Source organism: Bison bison, unplaced genomic scaffold (genome assembly GCF_000754665.1).
Source record: "Bison bison bison isolate TAMUID 2011002044 unplaced genomic scaffold, Bison_UMD1.0 scf7180017864440, whole genome shotgun sequence".
NCBI lineage: Eukaryota > Metazoa > Chordata > Mammalia > Artiodactyla > Bovidae > Bison > Bison bison.
The window spans coordinates 984952-996650 of record NW_011495002.1 but is presented as its reverse complement, the minus strand read 5'-3'; the positions used below and the strand labels follow the sequence as shown (position 1 = coordinate 996650).

General features: G+C 55.1%; 1 protein-coding gene across 1 annotated transcript in view; it reads right to left on the bottom strand.

The window, feature by feature from the left end:
• The window catches only part of TRIO (trio Rho guanine nucleotide exchange factor), a 359748-nt gene that overhangs the window by 5190 nt on the left and 342859 nt on the right, over positions 1-11699 (bottom strand). Inside the window, exons 50-59 of the mRNA XM_010858807.1 lie at positions 11303-11582; positions 11076-11223; positions 10192-10234; positions 7276-7325; positions 6945-7192; positions 5019-5157; positions 4019-4046; positions 3652-3814; positions 3250-3371; positions 1892-1970 (exon numbers count right to left, since the gene is read on the bottom strand). Coding sequence (XP_010857109.1) covers positions 1892-1970; positions 3250-3371; positions 3652-3814; positions 4019-4046; positions 5019-5157; positions 6945-7192; positions 7276-7325; positions 10192-10234; positions 11076-11223; positions 11303-11582 — 1300 coding nt within the window. The remainder of the gene's footprint in view (positions 1-1891; positions 1971-3249; positions 3372-3651; positions 3815-4018; positions 4047-5018; positions 5158-6944; positions 7193-7275; positions 7326-10191; positions 10235-11075; positions 11224-11302; positions 11583-11699) is intronic.

The window sequence follows — 11699 nt, the reverse complement described above, 5'->3', positions numbered from 1 at the left end:
ACCCCGTTAACCCAGGTGGACTGGACGCGCATGGCCTCCCCAGCCCTGCTCTCCCCTCCAGCAGAGGGGCTGCAGCCGTAGGATGGCCTGAAGGGAGCTGCCCGCGTCTGTGACTCTGTGTCCCCCCATCCTGGGGACAGACGCCTCCTGAGAACGTGGCCATGTGTCTTCTCCACCCTCTGACCTCTGTTAGCAGGGACCTCATTACGGCCCAGGCAGCTTCCACCTCTGCTCTCACGGAGACCCTTCCTTACCGTGTGAAGAAGCGTGGGAAGGCCTAGTCAGCGGCTCCTGTCCCCCACGCCCCCCACTCTGGCCAGCAGTACCTCCTGCCATCACCAGGTCTGCCCTACAACTGCGTGTGGGGCAGCTAACCCACTCGTCTCTAGTCTATGGTCTCTGGGGCTGCACCCAATGAGCTACCCTGGAGAAGCCTCAGCTGCACCCTGGCGGGATCCAGGTAACAAGACCCCGGGCCCTCAAGTCTGAGCCTGCTGTCCTGGTGGGATGAGATTCAGGGTGGGGAATGTGAGGGACAGATGTAACTGTGGCCGGGGGCAGACTGGGGAGGGGCTCAGCCCGATGTGCCGGTCAGTCATCTGTCATGCCCATCAGTCCTCTGTCGCCACACGGGGTGGTGGGCACGCTACCAGGGGCTTCTCCTCCCACACACCGTGCCGTGCCATGCTTAGTCACTTCAGTCGTGCCCGACCCACGGACTGTAGCCCACCAGGCTCTTCTGTCCATGGGATTCTCCAGGCAAGAATACTGAAGCAGGTTGCCATTTCCTTCTCCAGGGGATCTTCCCGACCCAGGGATCGAACCTACATCTCTTAGGTCTCCTGCATTGGCAGGCGGGTTCTGTACCACCAGCGTCATCCAGGAAGCCCCCTCCCAGGGACAGGTAGAGTCTATTCTCCTCCTTGAATCTGAGCTGGCAGGTGGCTGGCTCCGTCCACAGACTATGGAGAGAGCGCTGCTGTTGGGCTTTGAGAGGCTGTAGCTCCTGCTTCTGGCTCCTGGGATGCTCTGCCATCACACCAGGAAGCCTGGGGTGGACGTCTATGTGCAGAGAGGCCACAGACACATGAGTGGCCGGGTGATTGAGCCCAGGAGGGACCAAGGGAGTAACTGCCTTGTCAGGGGCACGTGGCATGAAGTGGTATGTTGCTGCTCTGAACAGCAGGGGTGAGCCTCATGTGGCGACAGGACTGATGGGCATGACGGACGACTGACCGACACATCAGGCTGACCCACACAGGCTGGCGCACAGATCCCTGCAGCTGGCCACTCCAGGGATACACCCAGGAAAGGCCCCTGGGGTGTACCCTCAGCTGCTGGGAGGCTTCCTGGGAAGCTTTTAAAAACGGACAAGCTGGGCAGTCATGCTTCCGACCCCCTCCTGCCACATGACGTCCTGCCAGCCTAAGCCCTGGCTGCCATCTGCAGAGAAACACCCCTCTGGGTCGATGCCCCCTCTTGGTTCATGCTATAAATCTCCAGGCATCGCCGAGACCTGAAGGGCAGCTTCAGCCTCCCTCAATGGGATTCCACGAACTATGTCCCATCAGAAAGGGTCTGAGCGACTCTCACCAGGACCCCCCAGAGGACGGGGCGTAGCCAGTGCCGCCCTGGACGCAGAGCTGGAGCGACTCCATCACGTCACTGGACGGCTCATGGTACGACACCTTAACTCTTGCTGGGTGCCTGCACTGGACCTGTCCTCTTACTTTCTCAGTGTTTAATATCGAAAGGCAGTTAACGGTTACATTCCAGATGCAAAACGCCTAACTTCCAACTGCTGGCAGAACATGCCAACTCTCTCTGTGCTCCTACGGAGCTCTGTCTCTCGTGCCGCTGGCTTGGGAGGGCCCTGGGTGTGCTGCCGTACCTGCCGAGCTCGGCCACCTCACTGTAGAAGCAGTCAAAGTTGTCCTTCCAGGTCACCATGATGCCATCACTCCCTGGACCTGCAAGAGAGGAGCATCTCCCTGAGCCTGGTGAGCGGGACGCCTCTTGGGTGGAGACTGGAGCCCTGCGTTCAACGCGGCGGCCGGAGGGGCTGGTAAGGGTCTGAACTGAGGCTGGAGGGTATGGAGACGGGTCAGAAGGATAAGGTCCACGCTGCGTGTGTGCTGGGACTTGGTTTGAGACAAAGACGGCTTTAAGTGACGGAAATAAACACACGCTTGCTTTTCCATTATCTTTCCATTCGCGTTTCTGTAAGCCTGTTGCAATAAATAGTCTTCTGTTTCTCCAAACTCCCTTGTGCTAGTGACTTATTAAAAAACAATCACCTGTATAATCTCTATGACACCTTTTAAAAATCAGAACACTGCTTATTCTTAAGGTTTTCCCCTTCCTTTCTTTCTTATGCTATGACCTGAAAACACAAACCCTTCCTTTCTCTGACTTTAGGTTAAATGTATGCGGTTAAGATACAGGGGATAAAAGTTCTAAGACCATTTTACGTACTATCTACACACAGAGCACTCCTGGGCTCAATTCACCTTGGAGGTTTTCTATTTATTCTTAGTTTTAAAAAAATTTATTTAATTCTTTAATTTTCACTCCTGGAAGCAGCTGCCTATAGCTGGTGTGGCTGGAGGACCCAAGAGAAACCTCAGCTGCCCTGCATTGCACGGAGGCCTCCTGTGAAACGGCAGCTGGGAATTAGGCGGTATGTGGTTGCTCACTAAGCATCTACATACATGAAGTGCGACAAAAATTCTAAAAGACCTAAGATACGGGTTCTGCCTCCAGCAATTCAGAGTTGAGCAGAGGAGTGAGATCAGGCCTTTCTGGGAGTGCATTAGTCCCATCAGGGTCGCCTTGTGCTCAGGGCTGGGAGGACACACCCTCTGGCAGGGCTGTAGGGTCTAGGATGCACATAGAGCCTGCACAGGGCTCACCCACACTCCCCTCTTTCCTTTCTTTTCATTCTGCATGAGACCAACTCAGAATAGGTCCTCTTAGAGTCAAAGCATCAACTGAACACTCGGACAGGGGAGAAGTTGGAGACGAGAGTGTGTTTTGAGTTATAAGAGCACAGAACACCTTGCTCCCACCTGGAGGCTGGCGTCAGAGGCTCACGAGCTCAGTGGCCGTGGACAGAAGCCTTTGCTGAGCGCCGCCCCCGTCCGCGGTCACCCTCCCAGAGGCTGGCTGGCTGGCTCCTTGCAGCCCCAGGGTGACTTGTCATGCCTTTCAGGACACGTCGGCTGTGTGGGGGGCTGGGGTACAGCTCACCTAGAACCCTCAGGCTGGCTGAAGACGAGGCTGACCCCATGTCGTTCACCGCGATGCACGTGTAGACGCCGTCGTCCTCGGCGGCCACACCCACGATCTTCAGAGCGGCCTCTCCCAAGTCGCTGCAGCAGGGGAGGGCCCAGGGTGTTCACAAAGCTTGCCCCCACCCCCACGCCAGCCCCCCAGCCTCTCTCCTGTGGTGTCACAGGAATCAAGGAGCTTCAGTGCTGATGGGCAATTTCAAGTGGGATTCCAACCCTAGCTGCCCACCCAGGGACAATGCGTCCCCTCAAGGGAGGCATCCCAGGGCCGAGGTGAACCAGGGAATTGACCGTGGGGGTCCCGGTGGAACGAGGTCATGCTCACTGCCAGACACACGGACCCCGAGGGGGCCTCCCTCACCTGTAGGAGATGCTGTAGTGACCGTCGTTGTTCAAGGTGTTGTGTTCAGGGCCCTTCCAGGTGATGGAGGCCTTGGGGCGGCCACAAACCCGACATCGAAGAACAACGGTCTCGCCTGCCTCACACGTGACCTCACTCAAGGGAATGACGAATTCTGGGGGAACTGCGTGAGAAAGGAGTCAGTGAGGCCAGACACCTGGCCCTGGCCTGGCGCCCACCAACCTCCCCCAACAAACCTCTGGGCCTGAGATGTGGCCCAGGCCCAGAGCTCCAGAGAAAACCTGGGTCCACAGGATAAACTCGAGTGTCCCCAGATGCTCCCCAGACCTACGCTCCGTAGCAACAGAAGAGAAAGAGCAGGACTCACCGTCATATATGTAGTTGGGGTTGAGAAGCTGAAACGGAAAATCACACGGTTACTAACCAGTTACATGAGCTATTTTGAGCTATGTTGCTTTCATTCCAGAGTGGCAGTTATTTTTGAAAGATAAGAGGAAACACGATGTGGCTTGCCTGGGCATCAATCAAAATCGACCACACTCCCACTGCTTTTGAATGCACTGGGAAGCTTCGTGTCATCCAAATGTAGTTTTTTCTTCCTACTCACAAACACCAAAAACTCAGAGATGCCCCCTCTTGCCATCCTATGGGCTGAGTTCTGTGGGTCCCTGGACCCCCTCCTTCTGTAGAACAGGCACAGCTTGGAGCTGGGGCCTTGAATTCCCCTCAGGAGAAGCTGCCTTGCTCTCCAGGCAAAACCCACACAGGTTTAAGGTGATCTGATTATAGGAGTCATGTGGGCTGGAGCACCCGCCGAGGGAATTCACTGCAGCCAGTGACCACTGGTCTGGGCCACAGCCGCCCTGTGCTCTGTCTGCTTCTGAGGATCCAGAATCTGTCTCCCTGGAGGCTCACGTGGTAAAGAATCTGCCTGCAATGTGGGAGACCAGGTTCCATCTCTGGGCTGGGGAGATTTCCCTGGAGGAGGAAGCGGCAACCCATTCCAGTATTTCTGCCTGGAGAATCCCATGGACAGAGGAGCCTGGCGGGCTACAGTCCATGCGGTCGCAGAGTCAGACATGACTGAAGGACTCACACGTCACTGGGAACACAGCAGCGTTCTTCCTGTGCCAGGCATATGCCCACTGAGGTGCACACCCACGCACCTGGTTCCTCAGACACCTAAGCGTACCTGTGCCACTCTGTCCCCATGAGCCCCCTACAAAGCCCCTTGGGTCTGCTCACAGGGCAGAGGGAGGCGGGTCACTGCTGGGCAAGGCTGGGCACCAGGTCCGTGCCTCCTCCCGGGCCAGGGCCAGCCCCTATCGCTCCTGAGGTGCACAGGCTCCTGGCGACGCCATGCTCACCTTCACAGATACCTTGTTGCTCAGTCCTTCCCGAGACTTCCGGTAACCGTTCTCTAACTTGCCTTCCCGTTTGCCGTCTTTATCTTTTTTCTCAGATTTTTTCCTTAAGCGGAGTGCTGTGTGCCAAGATGTTGACTTCCTAGGGGGAGAATGACGTGTTGTTAGTATTATGCCTTCCTGGTGTTCAGTAAATGACTCCTGGAACCATCAGGGAAGCTGAGAAGTGTCTTATACGGATACAGGACGACTGAGATTCCTTTAGCAGCAGTGATCTCTGCTAAGGAAAACTTTTCTGCGATGCTCACAGATTAAGACCGACAGCTTTGTAAATCAAGTTTTAAAGATTAAACTATAAAGATGTCTGTGATGGCTAATTTTATGCATCAACTTGAAGGGATCTAAATATTTGGTCAAACATTAATCCGGGTGTTTATGGATGAGATTAAAACTGTAATTGGTCGAGTGAAGTCATCTGCTCTCTGTAGTGTGGTTGGCCCTGCAGCCACTCAGCTGAAGGCCTGAGCTGGACGATAAAAGCCCAGCCTCCCCGAGTGAGAAGGAATTCTCCAGCATTCCGCCTGCACCACTGGTCTTCTGCTGGCCCCAGTGCATATCTTAACTCACCAGGATCCATAAGTCAGTTTCCTTATGTTCATGATAACCACTCCCCAACCACACACACCCCCTACTGTTTCTCTGGAGAACCTGAAAACACGGCCTGGGAATATTCTTGAGAAAACCAAGTATAAAATAGGATTCTTCAATGGCGTACTAGAATAAAATATTCCCATGCATAAAGGGAAAACAGGGCAAGGGACTCTCGTGGGAGATGGGGTCTTTGTAGGCTGAACTCAAGCCTGGATGTCTCGTGGGGTGCGGGCGCTGAGCCCAGAGGTTTGGGCACAGTGCTGGAATGCTGGCCAGTCTGGGAACAGGGTACATGGCTGCAGGGGTACAGCCATGTTTGGAGGGGAAGGTGACCGCCATCAATGCAAGTCTGGTCTTTGGAGGCTTACAAACTGCAGCTCTGTACAGCTCTCACCCCCAGAAACTGCCTGGCTGGCTTCTCCTGTCGTCAGAGAGACTCAGGGAAGGGCAGAGTTGGAGACCAGCACCTGAATTCAGGCTTCTTTACAGTAACGTTCAATGCGGCAAATTTGGTTCCAAGTTTCCTGCCTGAAGTAATCAGGTACATGTAAGGCTTGATGGTAACAGCATCCCGTGATCTTCAGTTGCAGCTACAGAATGAGGTTCTTCACTGATGCAGCCCCAGCACACCCGGTGTATGTTAGGGGGCCGTGGAAAGTCCTCACCCCCGACCCAAGACCTCTGGGAACTAAAATACCATCATGCAGCTTAAAATACCATCTAGCAGCTTAAAAAAGCTGTGTGCGTGAATGCGGATTAAAAGAAACATCAGAATGAGGAGACCAAACCGGTCTATCCTAAAGGAAATCGACCCTGAATATTCATTGGAAGGACTGATGCTGAAGGTGAAGCAATACTCTGGCCACCTGATGCGAAGAGCCAACTCATTGGAAGGCCCTGATGCTGGGAAAGATTAAGGGCAGGAGGAGAAGGGGACGACAGAGGATGAGATGGTTGCATGGCATCATCAACTCAATGGACCTGAGTTTGAGCAAGTTCCAGGAGATGGTGATTGGCAGGGAAGCCTGGTGTGTTGCAGTCCGTGGGGTCGCAAAGAGTCGGACACGACTGAGTGACCGAACACCACTGTCGCCACCACCACCAACAGAGTTAAGTCTGAGAGGTGCACGCCACCCCACAGTCACTGTGTGGTTCCACATGGCGCTTAGACCTGAACTTGCTCTGCAGAGCACAGCGCATCTTTCTCTCAATGGGCATCACCCTTCCAGGGCCCTGAGGCCTCTTCTGCGCTCAGCCCTCCCTTGCCCCCCTACTCACTTGAGAGTCCCGTCAGGGTTCTCCATGATGACTGCGCTGGTGTGCCCCAGGACGAAGCCCGGAATCCAGCCCTCGGCTGCGGGGCACTGGTCAGTGGCGGCTCGGAACACCAGAAACATGTTCTGTTGATTGCTGGCCAGAATTTGAACGACCTCTCCTTGATAGACGTTTATCTCATCCTCCTTCACTGCCGTGTAGTCGTGTGTCACCAACATGGTGGAGATGTTGCTACCGCTGCTGCTTTCACTCTGCAGGGGGAGAGACGGACAGAAAGGCAGAGCGGAACTGAAAGGGGGTCTGAGGACGCCAAAGCGCTCGTCCGCGTGCTGACAATCGAGTAACGGACAATCAAGATTTCTCTAGAAGCAATGTAAGGATAATCTAAAACAACAAGACCACAGTGATGGCGAAACACTTTACTTTTGGAAGCTTGATTATTTCAGGTCCATCTTCCTTACACCGTTAAAGGGACGGCTCGTCCTCCTGTTAATGCCACGCTGGGTTCTGTCTATATCACTGTGACCATCACACTTGTTTTAAAAAGCATTAAATTAAGAAACTGCAAGGAGTAAGCTCTTCAGCTCACTGACAGAGCAGATCATGGCAAAGCCTCCAAAACTTGCAGATGAAGTGTTGAGAACGCGCTCCAGAATTGTGCCAAGCTGCTTGCATCCTTAGTCATTTTCCACCTCTTTCCTTCCTAAAAGAGAAATGTGGGATAACTGAAGAGTAAGCCAAGCACTGCTCTGCTCTCACGGAGAGTTACTCTGCCTCCTTTATGCTTCCCGTGGTGGGTGGTGCACCTATGAGCTTGCATGATTCCCAGGTCCTGAAGACATGCTGCTGTCCTGGGCATGTTCAACATGGCAGAGCAGCAGTGGACATAGCTCCATAACTCAGGTTTCAGGGACATCCCTGGCGTGGGAAAATCTATCTTCCCATATCTTGGCGTTCCATTGGGACCCAAACTCTTCGAGGCAGTGCTGTGTCTTAGTATCCATCATACTGACTGACATGCAGCAGGCACCCAATAAAGGTTCAGTAACTCAGTCAATGAGGTAAGACTGCAAAAGTTAAACAAGATCATTTCTCAAGGCCATCTGCTCAGGTGCACAAGCTGAAGTGGTGTTCACTGCAGACTAGAAGAAACACAAAAGCTATTTGTCCCAAGCTGTCATTTACCAGGTGACTTTTGTTCCACGGGAGGAGGAAGAAGCCGAGACCTCCGGACCCTCGTCCAAGGCCTTCTATCAATAGCTGGGACGTGGAGACGGTGTCAGGAGCTGCACTAGTGTGTTCTCAGAGGCTCCCAAAAAGGATGCTGTCTGGATGGTCACAGCTTTCCATGACTCCAATGACGCTTCCCTCTGCTGGACTCTTGGACACCTGGGGCAGCTCCTGGGTCGGTGTAGACACGACGCTCAGCAACTTGCCACATGCCTGTCAGCTCTGGGCTACTGAGCTGCTGTGAAGACACACCGGAGCAGACAGCTGGCCACCGTCAAGGCGCCTGCGTGCTGGCAACTACAGGGCTCTGGGCCGCACACTGGGGTGGCCAGCTGCTCGGTGCCATCAGGGCTGAGGAGTCCGGCACGCGTTCCCGGCCCTCCGGGATGCCCACGCTGTCCACGTTGGGCCTTGGCCTCTGCACACTCCTTTATGCAATTTTATCCCTTTAGCATGACTTACATAGCAGCACCCCATAGTTTTGAGGCTACAAAGCCACATTTGCTAGAAAACATGAACAAAAACCAAATTCTGTGGCAGAGCCATGTTTGGTCGTGCAGGTACCAGCCTCTGTCTCATCATTTGAGCATTCTACCACAATCATAATAGCTCTTAGTAGTTTCTGAAAACCTCCCATGCACCAGCCTAAGTATTAGGCATTTAAAAACCTATCTCAGCTAATGTTGTCAGACACGATCCTCACCCGCTGAAGAGTGGAGCTTAGAAATTTACAGGGGCCACCCAGTCATGGAGAGGAAGGCAGGGCTTGTCCTTTCATTGCTGCCTGGGGGTGGGGTGGGTGCAGGGAGGTCGTGCATCCATGTCTAGGGGCTGGCACAGTCACTGGGTTAACACAGCCCCTCCACTCTGGCTCGCCTCAGAACTTTCCAGAAGGTGCACATTAAAGGAGGAAGAGGGACCTGGGCTGTGGGTTAGGCACAGCTGCTGGGCTGTGACCGCAGACAGGGTCACAGAAGCAGATGAGGAGGAAAGAGGCTGCTGCTGACCCACCAAGGGGCTGGGACGGCTGGAATGGGTGGGAGCAGGGCGGGTGACAGCTCTTCTTAACTGGGATACTTAATAACTCGAGAAGACTTTCGAATGCCCGTGCTAAGCCTCTAGAGGTCTTCCCACGCCTCCAGGGCATTTCTGTAAGGTGCTTGGATTCGTTTACAACACTGGCAATTTCCTTTTCCAGCTACCTGAGCACATTAGAAACAGCGAGAGGCAGAAATAAGAGACATCTTTTGCAACCTAAACCCTGCCAGCACGTGTGCTGGATTGAGATCGAGCATCCTGGGGGGAGCCGGGGGTTGGGGGGGACTAACCGTGGGCACTCGCAGACACACAGACCCAGCCCAGGCTCCTGCACTGGGGCGGGGGAGGCCGTTCCTTCTGAAACACAGCCCCCCTCAGGTGCTCAGGGGGAAAAGCGTTCAAGTCAGGATGGGCTCAAGGGCTGCTCCCTGGCTGACTCGGAGTTGTCTCAGCTACGAGGCCGTGCCTGCACCCTGAGCGTTCACCTAGGTGCCGCATCACTGGGCCTCTGCATCTTTGCCTCCAGCTGACGTTGGGTTTAGATGCCCACCTGCATACCCAGCATTTCAGAACTAACAGGGGATGGGGGGCCATGCTACTCTGCAAGACACATTCAGGTACCACAACCAGGACAGTGGTGATGGCCACAGCAGAGGATGCCTGCCCTGATCACTTCTTTTTGAGAGTAAGGCTGAAAAGCTAATAAACGTACAAAGAACCATTTCTCAATTTCTTCCTCAATTACACAGAAAGATTGAGGTGAACAATATACACAATGAAAAACTGGAGGTGAGAATAAGGCCAAATCAACTCCAACAAGGCATTAATGAAAAGTCCAGAGGAAAGAGAGAAGCATGCAAAAGCCAAATAGCTTTTTTTTTTTTTGGATAAAGAGAGACAACAGACCCTTTCAGGGGAAATGTATTTAAAAATTTATAAAAGGATCAAACATACACTCATGAGAACAGTTCTACTCCCTCACCGCATGCTTTTAGGGAGGTGTTACGGATCGGATTCATCAGCCCCTGTAGGAAACCGGACAGTGAGGAAGCCGCAGGACGAGAGGGGGAAGACCCACCACCGCAACCCTGGGGCTAAGAACGCAGTGACCGGCGAGGCCCCACAGCGCCCCCTGCTGGACAGAGCCTGGCGCCCCACTCCAGCCTGCCTGAGCCTCCGCACCCAGCCGCCGGCCAGAGCCCAGCATCCAGAGGCCCTTAAAGCAGTCTCTCTTCCAGTGAATCGTGTGCATCTGTTTTTGTTTTTGTTTTCAGGTGGTGGTGGGGAAGGGCAAACTTTTCCACTGGAGAGATTCCTTCCCCTCATTGTGCCAGCTGAGTTTGCTTTGAGCTGCTGTTGGACATTTCTTGAGTCCCAGCAAATGAGTCAAAAACGCTGCAAAGATTAATTTAAGGCATAAAAGGGCACAACCAAGCGATGAGTAGAAAGCTTAAAGAGTGTATACAGGTTTCAGTTTACACAGGAGGTAGACGGCAGGACACGGACCCCTCTTTAAAAAAACAAAAAAGTGCGAGGAAAGCAGGGGCGGCGAGAGAGAGAGGAAGTTCCAAGATACTCGGCTGGTCGGAAGATGTGAAAAGCTCAGAGATGCTGCATTCATTCGGAAGGTTAATGGTCTGCGTTCCAAGTTGTTAGCGGACACAAAGCAAGGAGCGAGTTAGTAGAGACCCGGGGCGCGCCGTCCGCCGGGAGCAGGTTAGCGGGCATCCCCTGCCGAGTCCAGGGCGCGGAATGCCGAGGAGGAGCTGGTGGAGCCCGGAGTTAGTACGAGGACAGCGGCGGCCAGGCGGGAGGTTTAGAAGAGCCGCGGGACAGAGGCGGGCGCAGGCGGCCGGGCGCTCTTACCCCGTTGCTCTGGGTGGACTGCACGGACTGCTCGCTGGCCGAGGAGCACGTGCTCATGCGGTCCGCATCCTTGCCAGGGGCCGCGTGGCGCCGTGCCTGCCGCTGCAGGGAGTCGCTGTCCCCCGGGAAGGTGAAGGAGCCGGGCCGGCTGGCAGGGGAGGCAGGCACGGAGCTCCAGAAGGAGCCCCCCTTCTGCAGGGGGCTGCTGGGGGGCAAGGGCTCCTTGCCGAACGGAGAGGGGGACGCGGCGGCGGCGGCCAGAGGTGAGTGCAGGGGCGAGGGGGCCCCGGGCCTGGCCTTGCCCAGTGGCAGGGGGCCCGGGCCGCTCCGCGGTGCCTCCTTGGCGGCTCCGTCCTGTGGCCAGCAGCCCCCCGGACGACTTCCGGGGGCTCTCCAGCACCTTCATCTTGGGGATCGGCTCGGTGTCTCGCTCGGGACCGTCGGGCTCGCTGCTGGGGGGCGCCCTGCCAGGCGGGCCGGCGCTAGGCCTCCGGGGCGGGGCTGCGGCTGGGAGGAGCGGTGGCGGGCCCCGGGGTGCACGTACCTGACATCTTGTCTGCCTCTGCCTGGCTCGAGGCTGCAGAGGAGACCAGCACGGGGGAGTGGTGTCTGACGGGCTGGGGA